Source organism: Taudactylus pleione, unplaced genomic scaffold, assembly GCF_031769625.1.
Source record: "Taudactylus pleione unplaced genomic scaffold, aTauple2 ptg001183l, whole genome shotgun sequence".
Taxonomy (NCBI): Eukaryota; Metazoa; Chordata; class Amphibia; order Anura; family Myobatrachidae; genus Taudactylus; species Taudactylus pleione.
The window spans coordinates 513,130-535,550 of NW_028285584.1; the positions used below are offsets into that span (position 1 = coordinate 513,130).

The following is a 22,421-nucleotide window of genomic DNA, read 5'->3' on the forward strand; positions in this document are numbered from 1 at the left end:
CTGTCGCAGTCGCAGCAGTCATTGTGGAACTGTTCAGAATTTGGCAGCAGAGGGCCTGATTCAGCAAGGATCGCAGTTGCTAATACGCACGCAATCGGCCGTTTGTTGCGTGCTGCGCATGAACTAGCCTCTGCGATCGCAGTGGCTACGCAGACCCATTGCAGAGTGATTGATAGGAAATGCCGTTTGCGGGTGGTGATGGTGGTTGGCCGGCCGAACGCAGGCGTGTAAGCGCCTTCGCACGGCCTTGCAGGGGTGTCTCATAGCGTGCGTGGCTGATAGAAATTTCTGAGTAAGGTCTGGGCTGGTGGAAGTGTGCATAGGGGTCCGTCGGTACTTGATTGTACCAATGATTTCGCTATTCTGCTAAAGCTGGGTATACACGTCCAGATAAAATGCTTGTCAGAGCGACAGACATGTTATCTGGCAGCCTGCCAGCCGCAGATGCCCGCGGCATGTATTGGCCCCGACATCTGCGCTCCGCCCCCGGGGGAGGAGACATTTCCCTGCTCCCTCCATGGGAAGGAACACAGCAAATGTGACTGTCGGCCGTAACTGGGCATACACAGCCCGATGCGGCCGACAGTTTACCTCTTAAATATCGCATCAGACGGGCAGGCCGGACAATATTTATCCCTCGGTCGCCCGCACACACGCTACAATTATTGGGGCGACCTGCGGATATCAGGCGGGTCACCCCGATAATTGAAGCGTGTATGGCCAGCTTTAGTATGTGCATTTCAGTCATTCACATCAGTCCCTGCCCACAGTAGAGCTTGCACTCGATTTATATTCTCTTCCACAGGGACATAACTAGACACAAGGGTTAATGTGCTGTCAGCTGCCCGTTAACCTACCGGTATGTTTGAGGACTGCGGGAGGAAACCAGTGCACCCCGGAGGAAACCCAGGCAAACATTGGGAGAACATACAAACTCAACACAGATCGGCCATGTAAGTGACAGGCCCAAGTTGTGCAGTCCATGATGGAGTAGAGGTTCAGTGTAGGGGCCTAGGTGGGGGCTGTGCCCTGTAAGGGCCAGGATCGTGGGGCTAAGTGACAGGGCCTAGACACCAAGGGCCTGATTCAGAGCCGTTCGCAATTTGCTGACGTTCGTTCAGGAAAAGGGGTGGCTATTCAAATGAACTGTTCGCTCTTTGCGGTCTGTTGACGCCTCCATGTCTGAACGAGCGAACAAAACCTGCAGCCGCTATTTTGTAAAAAACGCCCCCTGGTCGCTCGCATCATACGTCATGTCCGCTATTTAATAGATTAATTGAGTACATCGAACAGCGTATGAACTGCTCGCTATTCTTGTGGCTGTTTTTTCCTACCACAATCTTGCGAGCAGTTCTGGCTATAAAATAACCAAGTGACGTGGTCGATGACGCTGCTGTTTTAATTATGCACACCCTAAAAACGCCCGTTTTGACCTTTAAGCACGCCTGCGTTCTGATCTCCACTCCCCGTTTTCAAGCACCTTCCCCTGTTACCACCCACTAACGCCTCATCCTGTCACTCAAAATAGCAGGCATTCGCTATTTAGCGAACAAATGATTTCTGGCCGCACTGACTGGTTCGCGCATGCGTATTAAAATCCGTACGCATGCGCAGATGTGAAAACATTGCTCCGAACGAGCGAACGGCCGCTTACGAGCGGCTCTGAATCAGGCCCCAAGGCTGAAGCCAAAGCCTTGATTTAGTGCTGCCGGGCCGTGTGTGGTATGGAACAGAGGAGAGATAGGTGGTGGTCAGTGAGCAGGTCCTGTGCTATAGATATGGTTTTGGGGCCTAGGTAATGATAGAATATGGGGCGATTTCGGCATCGGTATTTAGACCATCAGCATAATACGTGCTGACTACATCCCGTTGTATACAGTGCTATTGTTCAAAAAGAATAGGTTCAAGAACACCAGGGAGGAAAGGGGTGGAGGAGGGTTGTAGCATATTGGGTTGTTTTTTTGTTTACCATCCCCTTAAAATACCCTTAGGTGACTGCATCAAGTACTGGGATCTACATATAATTCGGTCTGAGGAGGATAGAAATTTCCTCTTTAAGTATTTACATTTCCTTAGGAAGTCCGTTGTAAAAACTTTTTTGTTTTAAAAATTTAAATAAGCTTCTGAATCATCTAATCATCCTACTTCTCACCAAATTCCTCCTCTTTATAATTATTTTGCATTTGATAGAGAACACATTGATTGCTGTACACAAGTATTATTTATAGGTAGATACTAAAGTTAAGTTTACATTACAACAATTTGAAACTGAATACATATTAAATGCATGTTGCCTGGCTACACTGCATTTAGTTCAGATACATGCACCATACTTGTATCTTATGAATTACAGACACACAGGGGGCCGGATTCAGATATAGGAACAATTTGCATCTTGGCAAAACCGTGTTGCACTGCAGTTGAGGGAGGCAGATAACTTGTAGAAATATTAAAAGGGCCCCACACTTCTGCCGGCTGGTTTACCGATCGTCCTATCGGACCGGAACCACCATTCAGAAATGCAGATCGATGGCCATCGATGGTTGCTGATTCCTCAAGGAATCAATGAAATTCTACATGTTAAAAATCCCCGATTTGCTGATCATGTACATATTTTGGTCAGGATCAGCAGACGCCGTGGTTGGGGCATTGGTGAATTGCCCCAACGCATCACTGATGTATGGGGGCCTTTAGTGTTAGTAAAGGGTCCTATCTTCATTTAATGTAAAAACAAAACTGCAAAATAGTTGCTCACTACATAGAAGAGCAGCCAGTGTTTTCCCCACATGCAAAAAAAATGTAAAGAGTTTGTTCCAGGAGCAAACTTCTCCTTAGTTTTGATTTGCTCTCAACTCTGAATCAGGCCTAGAATGGATATAAACGGATTGCAGTGGAGTGAGGGACTGATTCAGCAATGCTCTGCTGAACGCAGATTCACAATGTTTGGGAATCTGCACAGGCGCATGATGACCCGTTCTACGCATCTGCAGAACGGGTCTGCAATCCCACACACAGACTGACAGACTTTCATTGATTGGCAGCCTGCTGCTGTTTGTAGATGGGGAGGCGATGCCCTCCGTTGCCCGAAACGGAGACGTGTCGCCGCCGTTGGGGTGGAGGGAAGAAGCCAGGATCTCCGTCAGCTGACGGTGATTTCCTGGCTTCTTCATCTCAACTGCGGCGGCCGGCTGCGTCACCCCAAGGGTAACCTTATCCGGCCAATGTCCCGCAATGTATCCGATGCTGCGTTGGACAACGCAGCTTGGATAGGTAATGCAGCAGGAGACGTGATGCCCCCTTCTGCACTACCATATCAGTACAGACAGAATTGCAAAGCTGCTTGCGAGCTGTATAAGGCCCTGAGATAGCATGCTAACCCTTTGTTCTTATTTATTTATTTTATCTCAATATACATTATGATTGTGGAAACCCTCTGCTTAATGCCACCAGAATTCAATGTAAAGGAGGAGACTTAGGGAAATGGTACTGTGGTATTTTACGGTTCTGCAGGAGCAGCAGGACTATCAATAAACGGTGATGTTGCATTCAATGACAAACCTTTTTTCCTGTAACATAGAAGACTGTAGGTGACTTAGGTCGGGTACACCCTAAACGACCCGGCAAGCTTGCCGATGGTCGGGGCAATTACCCTTCGCCCCGGAACATGCAAGATTGTCGGTACACACTAGAAGATATAAAGAAAGATGGAACGATCAATTGTTCTGGCCCTCATTAACAGACACCGCTCCACCTGCTATATCATCTGATTGGCCGTGCGGGTACGACCAATTACACAGCGTCGACGTCGACCCAAGGGAGCGAGCAATTGCGAGTATACATTAGACAGTGTGCCCGATATACTGTTCCGCTCTACCTCAAATCGGTATATCGGACGATATATATCGTTCAATAGGTAACCAGCCCAAGTGCTGTAAAGACGTACCAAATGTTAAAGTGCATAGCAATTTTACCACATTGCACCGGTCCTGAATTAAAGTTTTATAGTGAAATACTATAACATACCTGTCTAAATTAGCATTACAGTTTTCCCGGTTTCCTTAGCGGGTTACTGGCTGCTTGTCATTCAGTCTAATGTCCAGTTTCTTGTAAAAAGAAAAAAAAATACGAACAAATGAAAGAGCATTATGCCTCCTCTCTAACTGTAGAAACAGCACCAGAACTATACGCCTGGGCTGGTTACTGCAAAAGCAACAACCACTACGAGAGTGGGCACAGTGTGGGGTCCCCCTTTCATAATGTGAAACCAGCCCCAACCCAGTCAGCACAGGGCAGAGTTCCTTTGGGGAATCGGGCCTGCAAACACGTTCACATCCGAAAGCAAACTAACCCCGTGCTGAATACCCCTGTGCGGTCAGTGACGGTAACGATCCCCAACAGTCAAGCACTAGCATGCCCTTTCAGATAAAGCCCACTGGAAAACGTAGTACCACAACACCTAATAAAAAATAAACCAATAAACTCAATTGAATCAATATTTTTTATTAAAATAAAAACATACCAAGCTCATGTTTACCAGCTTATTAAACTGCTAAATTTTCATCCACAACGTAAATCAAAAGGGATATATAATATATATATATATAAAAAAAAAAAAACAATGCAACAGCTCCTTACAGGCCACTGCCGCTCAAAGACATGGAACAGAATTGACCCCTTAAGTTGAGGCTCCGTATGCAATTCCGGGTCATAGTTCATTCGTGTGTATTAGGTGGAATATCACATCTTTATTTGTTCTTAATGCTTGCTGTGTTGCGATTGTCATTATCTCATTCTACGTTTTATTCTGTATTTGGTCATGTAAACTGTTCCATTTCTCATCTTCTGTATACTTATGAAATGTTTATAACGTTCATTTATTATGGTTTTAAATACACCTCTATAATAACATTTCTATAGAAAAGCTGGCACGCAGACAGCAGTACTGGATGATATTAGCAAGTGTCCAAATATGGCAGATACACCAATAATTAGTGTTACCTTAGAAAAAGAAGCACCAAAAATATCAAATTAGGAGTAGGAGAAAATGGATGTAATTTATTTCATAGAATACCAGTATATATATTTGTTCCATTTCAGTGTGTAGGGTCCAGATTATAGGTTGTTCAAATGGAATCAGTATGATATACCAATGGATGGGATGCCGGCAGTCAAAACACAATTGTGAATAATCCGGACAGGGGCTGGTGAGTACCCTAACCCTCCCCTCTCCCCCCCAACCATCCCTTAGTGGTGCCTAACCCTAAACCCGCCCCAGTGGTGTCTAACCCTAACCCCAACCCCCTCTTCCCGCACCCTAAACCTCCCCCCGGGGGTACCTAACCCTCCCTCCCCATATCCCAACCCTAATCTTCCCCCAGGGTGCCTAAACCGAACCCTCTCCTCTCCCCCCTCCCCCCGTAAATAATACCTAACAGCGCCCGCTTACCTTCGTTCGGCATGGCGGCTGTCGGGATTTCGGCAGTGGGATAAAGACAGGTGTCGGGATTTCAACGCCTATCTTTAGTCCCGCTTCGGGATTCCGACAGTCGGCATCCCTGCCGCCGGTAATGTGACTGCATCCCGTTCAAATCACTACTAGTGAGTACAGAGAAGTAATAGCTCACTGCTCCACCTACTGGTTGTTCTAAGGTATGTCAATTTCACCGTAATCAAGGTGCCCAGAATTGTCTATTACAGAGCTAAAAATGGTAAATCCACCAGCAAGCGATCTCATATCTTTCCCCCAAGCTTTCACTCAGAAACTGGAATGAGGGGAGCACTGCACTGAAGCCTAAAGTTTCACAAATCAGAGTGATGGCCCACAGATTCCTTTGTTATGGAAATTTATTTTACAGGCCCGTAGATCTGAACGAGGAGCCAAAGACCGTCGTGCACGTTTGAAAGGGTATGTTGCGCTTTGCAAGCCAATCCATTAAAAAGTGTAGTGGGATAAAGACATCAGAGCTCATGCTAATACAGACGGTTGTTGAAAAACAATGTTAGTTAAAAAGCACAGAAAAAACCCTGTACTCTGTACTCATTTTTAGCAGAGCTCTAGAACCTTCCCAAAGAATCATGTCACAGTTGTGGCAAATAGTGCGTCTTAATATGCACAGCGGCAGATCAGCACTGCAGTCTGCGGGCGTTTGTTTACAAATCACATTGGCTGCGGCATTAGCATAAGGATGCAGTCACGCTGCGGCAAAAGACAGTCGCTTCTGAAAAAATGTGTGGCTTACTTAACAAGCGTTTCCACAGAACTCCATTATATATTGTACCAAGTGCTATCACTGTTCATGTACAGCGTATTTGCATATAATTGTTTTGGACTAGTAAGGTCTCAGAATCGTCCAAGACTGAACCACACATTGTATCTCCATGCACTCCACATCAGAACATTGCACATTTTAGGCATACTTGTCCTTTAATCAGAAAATATAAAGAAGTTATAATTAGCAAAGCTTTCCATTAAATCAAATGTTATAATACTACACATATGGAAAACATTGAGAAGAATTTAGGGATTTAAAGAATATTGAAGTACTGGAGACTGGACCCCGATGTGCAGTACTTTTATAAAGCTCTTCTTGCCAAGGAGCAAAAATATGCACTCAAGTAATAAAAAAAGCTTTGTGTGAAAGTTACTGGAGATTATTTACTAACAAAGCACAAGTGTGCTGTAACCTGTAGCAACCAACTTGCCATCAGCTTTGATCAATCGAGCGCAACTGCTTGTTATGGGTAACTGCACAATTTTATTCCTTCATAATATTACTGTACATAACATGAATTTCACCACTACAAATTGGCCACTAGATGGCACCAGTCCACTGATAGTTTAATGTATGCCTCATACATACATTGAAGGTAGCCATCTTGAAGGCAGAACCAACATACATGTAAATGTAGGGATGGCCATCGGTATGCTTACCATCGATGGCAAAATATAGAAAGTGCCCATCAATGATGGTCATCCATTGCATAGTTGGTTATCAATGGCTTCACCAACTGATGGTCATCCCTGTTCTATGATTGATTTCCACGTGGGACAATTAGAACCGAGGGGGCGTGGCTTTGCGGGTGTCGGAACTATGCTCTGTTACGGAGCCTTGAAAAAAAAAAAAAAAAAACTATTCGGTTATGTTCTTCCAGCGATGGAGGGAAATCATCTGGTTCTCCCCCATCGATAGGAAAAACATTTGACATAGCCCGTAAACCATCGATGATTATGAATGGTCGATGGCCATCCGTAGATAAATAATTTACTAGGAGCTATTGCTATTACAGAGACATAAGCACTTTAGTTCCTAGTTATTACAACCATGGTTGTCAGCGATTGTGACGTATGCATTGGCGTAAACTGGGCACATACACTACTGGTGCCAACCTGCACGCATCTTAGGATTGTTGCAGAGTAGCTTATGCACAAAATTGTTATTTATTTTTACATAATCACATTCTATTGGAAGCAATTGGGCACAATCAGGGCCGTTGTGCGCACGTAATAGCTACACTGTAACTTTACGTTGTTCATCATACGTTCTAGCACTCGTTTATAGATGAATAAATGGTAATAGGAAGAGAAGCAAGATTATCTGTGCAAATATCATAGGCTTACTGAACATTTATAAAAAAAATAAAGTGAATATAAACCCTGCTTATAAATAGGGAATATTTCCCCTTTAATCAAAGCAGTTTTACCATGATACATAACCAATATCTCTGCACAAATATCTTTGGTTAAACCTGGGGGGAAATTTTGTCCAGATTTTGTCCAGACTGAGTTTTGGAAACAGCCGAAAGGTCCTATACCCGCCTTAAACAGCAGGAAATAGCTAATCTGTGTCCCAGCAGGTCCCAATTTATTGTGTTCCTGTGCAGATATGTGTAAATATATATATATATATTTATATACTCTTATAAATATAATTTGTGCATAATAAACATTTAAGGCAGCAATAACATAAAAGGCACTTTTGGTCATAAAAACAATATGGCTTCATATTCTCAGAGGAAAATTTCAGTCACTGTAGTGAAAGGGCTGAAGCCCGGATAGGTCTGTAACAGTCTGGTAAGATGGGCGTTGTTCTTTTTTGCCAGCACTTACCTTAGAACACATTTCTATGAATAGTTTCACAAACTCTTGTGATTTAAAAAAAAAAATTAAAAAAAAACAGTAAGAGTCTTTTTAAAAACACATTTTTCTTTTTTTTGTCCAAAGCCCCCAATTCTGACTGGTGTCACCTAGCACAGCTCACATTTTAGTGGGTCCAGTCGCACAGGGCCGCTGCTTGGGGCGTCGCCTGTTACAAGACTGAGCTAATACCACGTGGTTTGGGCAGACTCCAATGCGCTGTCCCTTCTTACACGTTCGGATTGTCGCTGGAAGGCACTGGTTATAAGGACAGCCCTGAGCACGAGGAATGCGTGTGTCCTGCAGAGGGCACTCTAGGGTCAGGCCAGCAGACCCATACGGGTGACTTTAGCAGAAAGGAATGTGTGTAACAGGAAGACAACAGGCTTCGGACATGTGTGCAGATCCAGAGCCTGGGAGAGGAGAGAGAACTGTGAGACAAGATAGAGATAAAGTACAACTCACAGCTGCATACTCACAATGTATATACACACACACAAACATACATATATACAGGGCCGTAGCTAGGGTAGTGCAGCCGGTGCCATCACACAGGGCACCACAGGTCAAGGGGCGCTGTTTGGGCCTGTAATATTTCTGTTTATTATCATTCTTGCTTGTAGCTTCCTCTTGTTTCATCCCCAGCATCTCCTGGCCTCTCCTATCTCTTCCCTGGCCCTTCCCCATGAAGACATGGCCTTTTTGGGTGCATTATGTCCCTTTGAAAAATGATGGGGGCGCAAATGCTCTTTCTGGCACAGGGCACCAAAAAGTCTAGTTACGGCTCTGCATACATATATATATATATACACACATACATACAGTCAGGTGCATAAATATTGGGACATTGACAGAATTTTCATATTTTGGCCTCTATTCACCACCACAATGGCTTTGAAATAAAACAAACAAGATGTGCTTTACCTGCAGACTTTCAGATTTAATTTGAGAGTAATTACATCCAAATCAGGTGAACGGTGTAGGAATTACAACAGTTTCTTTATGTGCCTCACACTTTTTAAGGGGCCAAAAGTAATGGGACTATCAACTCAAAAGCTATTTCATGGACAGGTGTGGGCTATTCCCTCATAATTTCATTATCAATTAAGCAGGTAAAAGGTCTGGAGTTGATTCTAGGTGTGACATTTTCATTTGGAATCAGTTGCTGTCGACTCTCAATATGAGATCCAAAAGAGCTGTCACTATCAGGGAAGCAAGCAATCATTAGGCTGAAAAATCAAAACAAACCCATCAGAGAGATAGCAAAAACAATAGATGTGGCCAAATCAACTGTTTGGAACATTCTTAAAAAGAAAGAACGCACCGGAGAGCTCAGCAACACCAAAAGACCCGGAAGACCACGGAAAACAACTGTGGTGGATGACAGAAGAATAATTTCCCTAGTGAAGAAAAACCCCTTCACAACAGTTGGCCAAATCAAGAACACTCTCCAGGAGGTAGGTGTATATGTGTCAAAGTCAACAATCAAGAGAGACGACTTCACAAGAATGAATATAGAGGGTTCACCACAAGATGTAAACCATTGGTGAGCCACAAAAACAGGAAGACCAGATTAGAGCTTGCCAAACAACATCTAAAAATCCATTACAGTTCTGGAACAATATCCTATGGACAGATGAGACAAAGATCAACTTGTACCAGAGTGATGGGAAGAGAAGAGTATAGAGAAGGAAAGGAACTGCTCATGATCCAAAACATACCACCTCATCAGTGAAGCATGGTGGTGGTAGTGTCATGGCATGGGCATGTATGGCTGCCAATGGAACTGGTACCCTTGTATTTATTGATGATGTGACTGCTGACAAAAGCAGCAGAATGAATTCTGAAGTGTTTCAGGCAATATTATATGCTCATATTCAGTCAAATGCTTCAGAACTCATTGGACGGCGCTTCACAGTGCAGATGGACAATGACCCGAAGCATACTGCAAAAGCAACCAAAGAGTTTTTTAAGGCTAAAAAGTGGAATGTTATGCAATGGCCAAGTCAATCCCCTGACCTGAATCCGATTGAGCATTCATTTCACTTGATGAAGACAAAACTGAAGGGAAAATGCCCCAAGAACAAGCAGGAACTAAAGACATTTGCAGTAGAGGCCTGGCAGAGCATCACCAGGGATGAAACCCAGCGTCTGGTGATGTCTATGCGTTCCAGACTTCAGGCTGTAATTGCCTGCAAAGGATTTGCAACAAAGTATTAAAAAGTGAAAGTAAGATTTAGGATTGTTTAGTTTGTCCCATTACTTTTGGCCCCTTAAAAAGTGGGAGGCACATATAGAAACCGTTGTAATTCCTACACCGTTCACCTGATTTGGATGTAATTACCCTCAAATTAAATCTGAAAGTCTGCAGTTAAAGCACATCTTGTTTGTTTCATTTCAAAGCCATTGTGGTGGTGAATAGAGGCCAAAATATGAAAATTCTGTCAATGTCTCAATATTTATGCACCTGACTGTATGTATTATGTATTTTATATATATATATATATATATATATATATATATATATATATATATATATATATATATATAGTGGAGAGGGAGCGGGAGCCTAATAGTGTAGTATGTTCAAAATTTGTGGTAGGTTTCAACAGGACACCCAATGCTTATATGTGTACTAGTCCCAGTGGGTTCCTCAGCATCGGGTGTAATCAGCTCTCCAAATATACTTTCTAAGCGAGGTAAGACCAATGAAGACTGCATATAAATGCTAGAGGAGGCAAATATCCCGATGTGTTTCAACTGTAATAACTGGACTTCTTCAGGGGTAATATCATGAAGGCGTCCAGTTACAGACAAAACACTCTGTACTTTCTGTACGCATATATACGCTTTACCTCAAGTATATGTCCGGTACGCATATAAGCAGAGGATGCCATGGCAACCAAATAAAGTCACATATTCACATTTATCAATATTTTACAGTTTTTGAGTTCTCTAGATTGTTGGTATAGACACAAACACATACATATACACATTTACACACACACACTTTGATTAAACCTGGGAGAACAATATATTTAATTATAATAGATTAACATATATAAAACTATATTAAAAAAAAAAAAAAAAAATACTCACCAGTTCTCCTTCTGGGCCCCCGAAGTCCAGATAAAGATTTTTGGTTCCGTCATCTGCTGACATTTTCAGTTTCTCAAAAGGATACCTGTGCATGACTGGGCCTGAAGGGCCCCCCCGACACATTGTAAACCCTGTGTCATAGTGGATGGAGAGAGACACGCCTTCCCCGCGCAGAGAGCAGCCTGTTACACGGATAGATTACATATCACCATGATATCTTAGACATGGATGCCCAGAAGCCCACATCCCAGGTGCAACGTTATCCCGAGAAGGTGGCAATTTCAGTGGGAAGTTCAGAACGAAGTGGCCCCAAATCATGGCACCTAGGTCTCCTAGGGGGCACCTTAGTGGTGGATGAGAGTGGAGGAACAGGAAAGGCGGGAGAAAGAAGCAGAGGATTGGAAGGGAGACTGATGAGAGAAAATAGGGGAAACAGTAAGCGGAGAAGACAAGAGGGGGAGGATGGGGATGGATAAAGTAGAGGATTATGTGGACACTGAATAAGGGGGTGTTTGAAGTAAGAGTGTTCATGCTGTGAACGAGGTAATAAGCGAGATAAAAACTGGACTGGAAGCTGTATGACGTAGAGACAGTGTGATGTGGAGGCTGTGTGATGTGGAGGCTGTGTGATGTGGAGGCTGTGTGATGTGGAGGCTGTGTGATGTGGAGGCTGTGTGATGTGGAGGCTGTGTGATGTGGAGACAGTGTGGATAAAAGTTGTTAAATGTTCAAAAATACAAGTAAAAGAACAGTGCTGCTATTGTATGAGCACAGCTATAAAAGTGACATATGTGAGTAGTGGGTGCAGGAATTAGTTATTAAAATAAAGATTGAATAAAGTGGATAGATGTGATACAATGAAAAAAGGGAATACAAAAAGAACTTGCAGTAGTATGAAGGCAAAAATGACAATGTACAGAGCCGATCCAGTCAGAATTGTTTTGAACAACAAAATCAATGAACAAGAGCAGCACAATAGGGGAGTACTCGCTATGTCCAAGCAGTGAGTGCAGTAAAGAGTTTTCTGGATATGCATAAATAAGGGGATATCTGTAACGTTAACTTAAACCCCCTCCCCTCCCTCCAGAATGACGACTTACTAACTGTGACCTCTCTAGTAAGTTCGGCAGCAGCGTGGCACCCTTGCACCAGCGCCCGCGTCCAAGCGGAGAGGTCTCGCTGGGTCTCCACCCTGAAGACATGCATTTCAATGCCCTGCGGACACCCTGTGCGAGTGGCAAATGATAGATGTGGCCCCAAAGAGGGGGAATTGTGTCCAGGGCCCGAGTGCACCAATCTAGGAGAAAAAGAAAAACAGGAGGAGGGGAAAAAAAAAAAAAAAGGTCAAAAGTAATAGAGGTAGAGTTTCCACATTTCACAGTCAACTGGCCATCAGTGTTATCTGCGCCATCAGTGCCATCAGTGTGCCCACAGAGACGGGCAACATTATCACTACAAGGTAAGGTAACAGGGAACAGATCATGTCAGCACCCCATAGTGCCTGATCCGTAGGACAGGACGCTGTATAGAAGACTACTGGGGGACATACACTCGTGTTGCAAGAGGTCATATTCTGAACAAACATCTATTACGTTTTAGCTTTACATAAAATAATAATAAAAAAAAATGTTAAGGTTATTCTATTTCAGCACGTTTGCGTTGACAAACCCCATTCATTTATCATCAATTTCTGAATAGAAATGTAGACCCCCCCCCCCCTCCAGTTTATACTTAGAGTCTGGTTCAGAGGTGGACGCAGCAGTGATCCGTGCTCAGTCTTCCGTAATAGCCGATATGACAAGGTGTGTAAATGATTCAAGCGCCGCCTTTGAATTGAGACACCCATCTGCGCCTAGAGCATCGGATCACCATCGTGACCATCAGACCTTAGGGTTACTCAGTATGTCCAGCTGCCCAGGGCAGACACTGCGTCTGGCGATGCAGACACTGCCTTCAGCACACCCCCATTTTGTGAGGAGGACCACCTCCCTGCCCCCAAAGCCATGCAGACTATCACTCACCCAACATCTGCAGCCGCACTGCGTCAGACGACGCAAGACCAGATCTGCACATGAGCAGTGAAGCTCCTATGTACTGTATGTGTAGATCAAAAACCACGGGCCACTTGCGGCCAATATTGGCCAGGTCTAAATTATTCCTTTAGTTCCCTGTACAACCTCAAAGGGGCGTCTTTCCCCTCATTACATATCAATAAAAAATGCAGGATATTTAATCAAACAAATCCTTCTGTTTCATAGTATAAAATAAGAATAGCAACATTTTTCATTCAGGTGGGTTCTCGTTACGGTTTCATAAAGTTTTTGTTTTTTTCTGTAACTTCTAAAACTTCTTAACTTGTCGCTGTTTTATCTCCAACAAAAAAAATGTGTGACAGGCGCTACACAGCAATACTGTAACGTAACATTAAGGGGGGTATCCACTTAGCGATATACAGACGAGAGCACGATTGCGACATTGCAATCGTGCTGTCGTTTGTATAGCTAGTGATGTGCCTAGACTGTACGTTCACTCGTTCAGTCCCGGCACATCCCTCATCCCCGCACATGCTGAACCTGACAAGATCGTCAGGTTGACCTGCATGTTCGGTCGATATCGGAAGCGACCCACGGGCACGCGCATCGCAGGTCGCTTCCGTCCAAAACATCCCCGATGCATGCGCGATTTGCAGGCGATTGCATGATAGCGACATCGTTATCGTGCAATCGCTTGTTTAAATCGCTTAGTGGATGCCCCCCCATTACCTGTACTCGCTACGAATCATTCGCTCGGAAATTTCGTTTGTTTTGGCATTATTCTATTCGTTAAACTCCTCCCCCTTTTACAATTACATTACAAGATCAGTCGTACAAGAAAATACAGGTAGATTTGTACTTTATTTTTACGATAAGTCTTTCGCTCATTTTCAGAGAAGATTTTCGTTTTCATGAACACACTATAATGTCCGAAAGGTAGAGACAGTACATAACTGAATCCGGTTTCATTTATATTGTTTTATTTCGATTTTCAAATTTATGTAACAAAAATAATAAATATGAAAAAATATCACTTGGCAAAAACAACAAAACAAAACTAGAAGAAAAAAAAACATTCACACACAGACACCAAACACTGGCGGGCTTAGCGTATCAGAGAAGGTTATAAAGCATCTTTTGTGTAAATTCAATTGTGTATTTATACAAACGAAAAATTTACAAACCCTATGGAGCTGCACTCCAGTGCTACGAAGGGTAATAATATGTCACCACTTTATATCTAATAGCATATAACAAAACACATCAACCTCACTTACACTCCGGATTGTTCCAACAAGTCAACAATAAAACCAATCAAAGGAATTGTCCCACGTCCTCCGGTGATGGTAATTCCCTGGTATATGAAATAAATTATAAACACAATATAGTGTAATAACGTCACTGTATGATGTAGCCCCCCAGGAATGTGAATATGAGGAGAATATGGTGGTCTATGTAGATCTTCTCCCGGCTTAGTATGGTCCCAAATCAGGATCATCCAGATGTGAGTGAGGAGAAATCTTGTGGTGAGTTTCTTACATGTATGCTGACTTGTACTGGCACATATAGGTATCTTTGGCTTCAGAAACCTCCACCTGTGGTCCTTAACAGAATGTGGGGACTTTCCAAGTCGTGATAGGACAAGGTAAAAGGAAAAGACCGTCATCCAGTACCATGAAAAACAGCTATTTATTATAAAAATATAAATAAAATATGTAGCAGTAAGCCCATACGATCAGGTGGTAATATTATGCAGATTGCTATTGCCCTGAAGAATATGGACCTGGGACAATAAGGGCAGATGGGTAGCATATAGAATGGATTGGATACTGCATACAATAGGTGGGGCGACACTTCAACGCGTTTCGGCGACTTTATTAAGAGGAGTGTCCTTTCACTCCCTGATGCAAGCTCGGTTTGTACGGTGGATACACGTTGAAGAGTGTCACCTCACCTATTGTATGCAGTATCACATCCATTCTATATTATATCCATTTGCCCTTAGTGATGTTATTACACTATATTGTGTTTCCCATTTATTTTACATACTGGAGAATTACCATGACCGGAGGACGTGGGACAATTCATTTGATGGACTTCTTCTTGACTTGTTGGATCAATTGTATATTTGTTCCTGATACAGAGTCTGCCCACGTGTTCTATGACTACTTTCAAAACTATTCAATGCAAGTTAAAGGTTAGGGCTAAAGAAAAGGCTTAACATGCTCTACTGGGCTCTAAATCCATATTTTACTGCGTAGTTCCATGAAATTGTGAGAAACCAGATGAGCCAAGCTGGGCCTTAAAGCTGCACTACCAACTACCAGATATATTTATATAACGTTCTACTCTGGGACTGACTGGTGCAGTTGGTATCCCATTGGTAACTGGATCGGAAACCAGAAAATCATATTAATTTGCTGCTTTAAGATGATGGTGAAAAAGGGCTATGAGCAGGAGAACCAATCACAAGGTGCAACCTCTCGATTGCACCTTTTGATTGGTTCTCCCACTCCCACCCCCACCGCAGAGAAAGTGTAAGCGATGATTTCAAACGCTCCTTTACCTAGTAGAGATCAGCGGCAACATCAGCTTTGGGTGCGCCCACTCTTGCCGTGTCCTCGGCATCGATTCAAAGAGTAGAAAATCCCTCTGAGAGACAACAGCGAGCGTAGGATTCCATGTGGACCGGCCATCATCCTGAGGCACCTGGGAGCGCAGAATGAGGTTAGAGCATACTCAGAGTGCAATGTAGGCCTCTCACTGCGGCCAGGATCACTCAGGTTACTAGCAGTACAGAGAGCAAAGTTCTAGGTACATAATGGTTTGACAGGAGGCACAGCAGACAATTTGGCATTTGAATTCTTGGCGAACGGTCAACCTAAGAAATGTTTCCGCAAAGCTCTGATCCGCCCTCAACAGCAATATAGGTGGATTCCTGGCAGTATTCAGGGCCTGATTCAGAGCCGCTCGTTCGCTCTGAGCGATGTTCGCACAACTGCGCATGCGTACGGGTCGTAATGCGCATGCGCAAAACAGTCATTGCAATCGGAAATCGTGCACTCGCAAAACAGCGAGGGGCTGCTAATTTGATTGACAGAATGTACCGTTTGTGGGTGGTAACAGGGGAAGGTGCTTTAAAACAGGACAGTGGAGATCCGAACGCAGGCGTGCCTAACGGTCAAAAGGGCGTTTAATGGGAGTGCATAATTAGTAAAGGAGCGTCATCGACCACGTCACTTGGTTGTCTTTTAGCCTGAACCGCTCGCAGTGATAGCGGTAGGAAAAACCTACCACAAGCACTGCGAGCAGTTCAGATGCCTTTCGATGTACCCGATTAATCTAATAAATACCGGAGATGACGTGTGATGCGAGCGGCCAGGGGGTGTCTTTACAAAATAGCGAGCGCATTTTTCGTTCGCTCGCTCAGACATAGAGGCGTCAACAAACCGCAAAGAGCGAGCGCTCAAATTAAATAGCCGGCCCCTTTTTTGGAACGACCGTCCGCAAATAGCGTCCGGCTCTGAATCAGGCCCTCAGCTCATTGATTCATCCATAGATTTCTAGTCTCCAGGAATCTCGCAGCCTGGAGAACACACAACAGTGACTGTGGAATACCAGCAGACAATTTAAAGGACGACCAGCCGCCTTTGAGAGAATCCTCGTACCACTTACTTTCCCGCAAATATTATAATCAATGTCTGTTTATAGCAAAGACTTATGGGGCATATTCATCGATATGCCCCTAATGAGTCCTGAAGCTTTAGTATTCGGCTCGCCAAGAACTTTGGTGTCAGATACCATATTACCAGGGAAATTCTATATTGCTCTGGTGCGGGAAAGCTGGTCCGAAAATCCCCACGATCTCTTCCACTGGCGATTCTGCCACTAATTACTAGCCAGGTTAGACTTTACACGGCTGTGTTAGATAGCGTACATGGGTGAACTCAGCTCACGCATGTGCATTGCTGGTATACAATCGGGAAACCGGCTGCCTTAATACAGACAGCCGGCTTACCGACTGTCATATCCCGGCGAGGGTGAAATGCCCGGCATCTATATCTAGACGCCTGTCATTTCCCCGACGCCGGGAGACAGGTGCCCGGCATCCTGATCGAAGGGACGCCAGGCGCCGCGAGCGGACAGCCACGGGGGGGGGGGGGTTAGGTTTAGGGCACCCGGGGGGACTTAGGGCTAGGCACCCCCCCGGGAGGGTCAGGCACCCCCCCGGGAGGGTTAGGCTAGGGGGAGGGAGGGTTAGGGTTAGGCACCCCCGGGGTGGACTTAGGGTTAGGCACCTCCCCAGGGGACTTAGGTTTAGGCAGCAGGGAAGGGGGGATTAGGATTAGGCACTTGGGGGGGAGGTTAGGGTTAGGCACCCCTAAGGAGGGTTAGGGGGTTAGGTTAGGTTAGTTTATACTTACCTTAGCGACGATCGGGATTTCCAACGCTGTTGGGCTTCCGCTGCCGGGAACTCTGCTTTTGTCGGCCAGGCGCTGCATGCGACGCCGGCGGTATTTCATACCGATTCCGCATTGCTGGAGGGCTCGCAGTGTGGGAGGATCCGAGAGGACCCATCGTCAGAACCCAAACCTCATTGCCATAGGAAGGAGCGTTGCTCCGGGAAAAATGCCATGTGAAGATGGTGTAGGTTCCCGTAGGAAAATTCCAAAAACTTTCCGCTTTTGGAATTTGCCCAGTACTAGGCAGCCACATCGGGCCCCTACATAAAGAATGGACCTGTCACTGATAACATGTGGAAACTAGAGACATTTCCTCATGTGTAACAGGCCCATTAGTGATGATGAACGGCCCCATAGAGAGATGAGACGGCAGAGATCACAAACCGCGTGCAAGGTGCAGCACAAAGACAGTGCCATTTGCTGTAAGACACTGGACGCACCTGTTCAGCCACCCAGCCCAAATGTCTGAGGTCCTCGCTTGCAGCTCCCAGCATGCACTGAGTCTCCGCCAGCACCTGCGGCAGCAGAGCAGTTATGTTGTTGTGTAGAGCCTGCGACCAGGACAGCGCGGAGGCTGAATCTCTGCAGCGGAGCACGAGGGAGTGACATCCATCCGGGGAGCGCAGTTCCACCAGCCTGTAAGAGATCTAGACATGAGAGAGGGAGAGGGGAGAGAGGTACACCACCTCTTATATAGACAATCGTAAACATCTGAGTCACGCACACATGGCCACTGACCGTCCCTCCGGGTCGTACATGCTCAGGTTTCGTGCAGCATAGGACATTTTTAAAGGAATGACCTTGGAGTCCCGGAAGCAGCGGTTGGGAGACCCAGATGCATCGCTGTGTGCCGGGCTGTGTAAGTCACAGCCATCCCAGGGAAGGTCACCCACCAGGGACGCTTTCCGGATATAGGGAGACACATCCTGCAGGAAACGCACTGCGGGAAGAAAATAAATGTGTGTCACACAGAGATAGATGGACTGTAAGCTCTTCTGCATCTCTGCAGAGATGTCATTGCAGTGGGATCACTAGGACGCCCCCAAGCAGATGGCAGTCACAGGGCATCGCTGGGGAGACCAGTGTCAATTATTTCCTGCCTGCCGGTACCATACGTTCCTTGTATGCTGGCTCTAGTAGAATGGTAACTATTAGATCCAACCAGCGAAAGAGGTGCCCCATTAGGTCAGTCACGGTGTCCCCCAATTAAAAAAAAATTAATTAAATAAAGGTATTGCGTTGGAGCCCTATTAATCCTGCAGATCTACAGTTAATAAAGTCTATTCACTATTCATACACTATAGCAAGGGCAGGCAGCGTGCGGCACTCCAGTTGCTGTGTACCTACACATGCCAGCATGCCCTGCCAAAGTTTTGCTGTTCGATCATGCTAAAACTGTGGCAGGACATGCTGGAATGTGTAGTTCAACAGCAGCCGGAGTGCTGCAGGTTGCCTGCCCCGGCACTCGCGAGTGCTAGCCAATCCCACTTTTCTAGCGAATGGGTTTCTGGAATAGTTACACCTGGCAGAGTCTTGAGCGCGTCGGTGTGTTTTCCTTTAATCGTGCCTATTTTTTGCTACAAAACGGATTTGAAATCAAATTCATAAAGTGTTGTTGTAAGAAAATAAAAATCCACAAAAACAAAACTCATATATTTAACAACTGTTCACTTAAGAAATGTGTTGAACGCCCTTTTCCTGTTACTATACCAATAAAGTCTACATAAGAAGGTTTTATTTTATTATTATTTGGAATGGAAAAGACACCACAGAGTCTGCTACACCCAAAATCTTCTAATAGTACAAATGCTGATTTGTATTTGTCTTTAGAAGCTATACTTCCATATTACAGTGGAAGGGTTGAATGCAGTGAGGCGCATACTAGACAAAAACAGGTTCAAATTCCTCAAAACTTCTTCCCCTTAAATGGGGTCCACAGAATAAATGAAGGCGAGTTACGTAATGGCCGTCACTATCTGCATTCCAGCACCTCCCTCTCCCTCTCACGGACATAGAGGGGTTAATCTGGTCTGAAGCTGCTATCTGGCTGCAGATTATATTGCTAGCTGCAAAATCGGGAGGATTAGAGAGAGAGGTCCATATAAGGGAGAGAGGAAAGGATGGTGTAGAGGTGCAGGAAAGGGGGAGAAAGTAAAGAGAAGGGGCAGCACACAGGGGGTTTTTGGGACAGGCTCCCCTTGGGTTTGTCAGGTGCAGCAGTGAGGAAATAATGATATCAGAACAGATTCAGACACATGGAGCACTGGGTGTAACCATACCACTAATTAAAGTGCGCCTACACACGAGGCACTTTGTGGGCTGAGCCAATATTCTTAAGACTGCAGCCTATCAATTCACTAGCACACAGGTTCTCAAACTCGGTCCTCAGGACCCCACACAGTGCATGTTTTCCAGGTCTCTTCACAGAATCAAAACTGAAATAATTATAACCACCTGTGGACCTTTTAAAATGTGTCAGTGAGTAATGAATACACCTGTGCACCTGCTGAGTGACCTGGAAAACGTGACCTGTGTGGGGTCCTGATGACCGAGTTTGAGAACCACTGCACTAGCATCAAGTGACAGTAGTGAGGCATGAGGCACCTCACAAACCATTCCCACTGTAATCCAACTACAAGCTGCCACATATTTATCAGGGGTGTCTCTTATATACCTAAAAGCAATTCCAGTGCTAATTACTGTATCTTTTGATAAACGTACTTACAAGACAGAGCCAATGACAAGCAAGCGGTTTTCAATGTATTGGGGAATAATTTAACCACTGAATGGCACGGCTCTACTGTCTCGGAACTAAGATCATCGTACAATGGATGACAGCAAACTGGCCCAAAAATAAATAAAAAACAGGTGTCCCAAAATGGGTGTGGCATTGGAAAAAAAAAAAAAATCAGGTTGTATCCAGTGTGACCAGTTACAGCCATGCATGCAAATCCGCCAGGCCGACTGTCGCTATCTCCCATGTTTGCAGTCAGCTGCTGCCCACGTTAATGTAGTGGGTCCTTATGTGGTCAGCAGTGTGGCCCACTAAGTTACAAATCCGGATAAAAATGGGCGCATGGTTTGTCTAATGCTGGCAACACACCAGGCGATGTATCGTTCATACAGCCGACGAACGATATATCATACGGTCCATCTGGCAATGTTCACACACAATACCTGTGAAAAACGTCTTACACGGGTATATTGCTGCACGACAGATGTGATATATCGCGTCAAGGGTGGACAAGTCCCTTAAACATTTTTCTTTGTCCAAGGACAACCCCCCCCCCACAAAATATTTTGCTAGGGAGTTGAACAGTTAAACTAATATCCCCGCGGCTTTCATCTCCCTCCAACAAATAGATATACTTCACATCGATTCCTTTGTGTGAGCTAAGGAGCTATTTACAGAATACCCAGTCGCATCAATAATACATTTAAAAGCGTAGAGGGGGCAGACTATTATAATAATGTAGTCTAGTATTTAGTTAGAAACCAGGAACATCACTGAGGCATGAGGCACACAGTAGAGGAAATAGGGTAACACTATTCTCCTGGATGTAATTACAATACAGATCATACACAGGCAGCTGGTAATGATCAGCATCACACCAGACTAACCACTCACAGGGGACATGAGAATATGATTAATGAAATCCCACCAGCACAAATGAGATCAGCTAGTCACGAAGGTTCCAAGTTTCTTATTTTCCTCAACATTTACCAAATTTGGTTATCCTAACATCTCTTTAACTCATCTCCCTCCACTGGCACCTTACTATATCCATTTAAATGAACCAAGATCCATCAATAAAATCCCCTCTCTAGCCCCAGTCTCACTACATCCCATCGGAAAAAAACATTAATTGAAGTTCTCGAGTTCTATCTTTCCTCTAATCCCCTAATGGGCCCTCTATCTACTGTACAATCTGATTTTCACTTTCATTTGTGCTAACAGACGAATCTTTTCAGTGTGCTGTCCCACAGTTGTGTCATCTTACAGTCACTGTACAATTGTTATGTCAGTTATTAACTTATAAAATGCTAGCCGATGCCCGCGGCATTGCCCACGATAAAATCGCTTCTGCCAACATGTTTTTTTTATTTGACGTGTTTTAGCTGTATTGCTTTGCAAAGGGACCCTGTGGCAGGAGTGGCCCACGTGACCAGCAGCGGTATACAGAATGGTGGCAGCAGCGCCGTTACCCACCACTCACCAATGTCACTGTGTGCCCTGTGCACAGACTACTATGTAGCCTCTTATTCACCCTTCACTCACACCCATGTCACTGTGTGCCCTGTGCACAGACTGCTATGTAACCTATCCGATTCACCCACCACTCACACCCATGTCACTGTGTGCCCTGTGCACAGACTGCTATGTAACCTATCCTATTCACCCACCACTCACACCAATGTCACCGTGTGCCCTGTGCACAGACTGCTATGTAGCCTATCCGATTCACCCACCACTCACACCCATGTCACTGTGTGCCCTGTGCACAGACTGCTATGTAACCTATCCTATTCACCCACCACTCACACCAATGTCACCGTGTGCCCTGTGCACAGACTGCTATGTAGCCTATCCTATTCATCCACCACTCACACCAATGTCACTGTGTGCCCTGTGCACAGACTGCTATGTAACCTCTCCTATTCACCCACCACTCACACCAATGTCACTGTGTG

The 22,421-nt window shown here is 44.8% G+C and overlaps 1 protein-coding gene across 1 annotated transcript in view; it reads right to left on the bottom strand.

The window, feature by feature from the left end:
• Positions 1–5,420: 5,420 nt before the first annotated feature.
• SNTB2 (syntrophin beta 2) overlaps positions 5,421–22,421 on the bottom strand; it is a 32,599-nt gene continuing 15,598 nt past the window's right edge. The window contains exons 2-7 of the mRNA XM_088462278.1: positions 18,468–18,669; positions 18,170–18,365; positions 15,833–15,975; positions 12,334–12,530; positions 11,234–11,415; positions 5,421–8,547 (exon numbers count right to left, since the gene is read on the bottom strand). Coding sequence (XP_088318404.1) covers positions 8,455–8,547; positions 11,234–11,415; positions 12,334–12,530; positions 15,833–15,975; positions 18,170–18,365; positions 18,468–18,669 — 1,013 coding nt within the window. The 3' untranslated portion in view covers positions 5,421–8,454. The remainder of the gene's footprint in view (positions 8,548–11,233; positions 11,416–12,333; positions 12,531–15,832; positions 15,976–18,169; positions 18,366–18,467; positions 18,670–22,421) is intronic.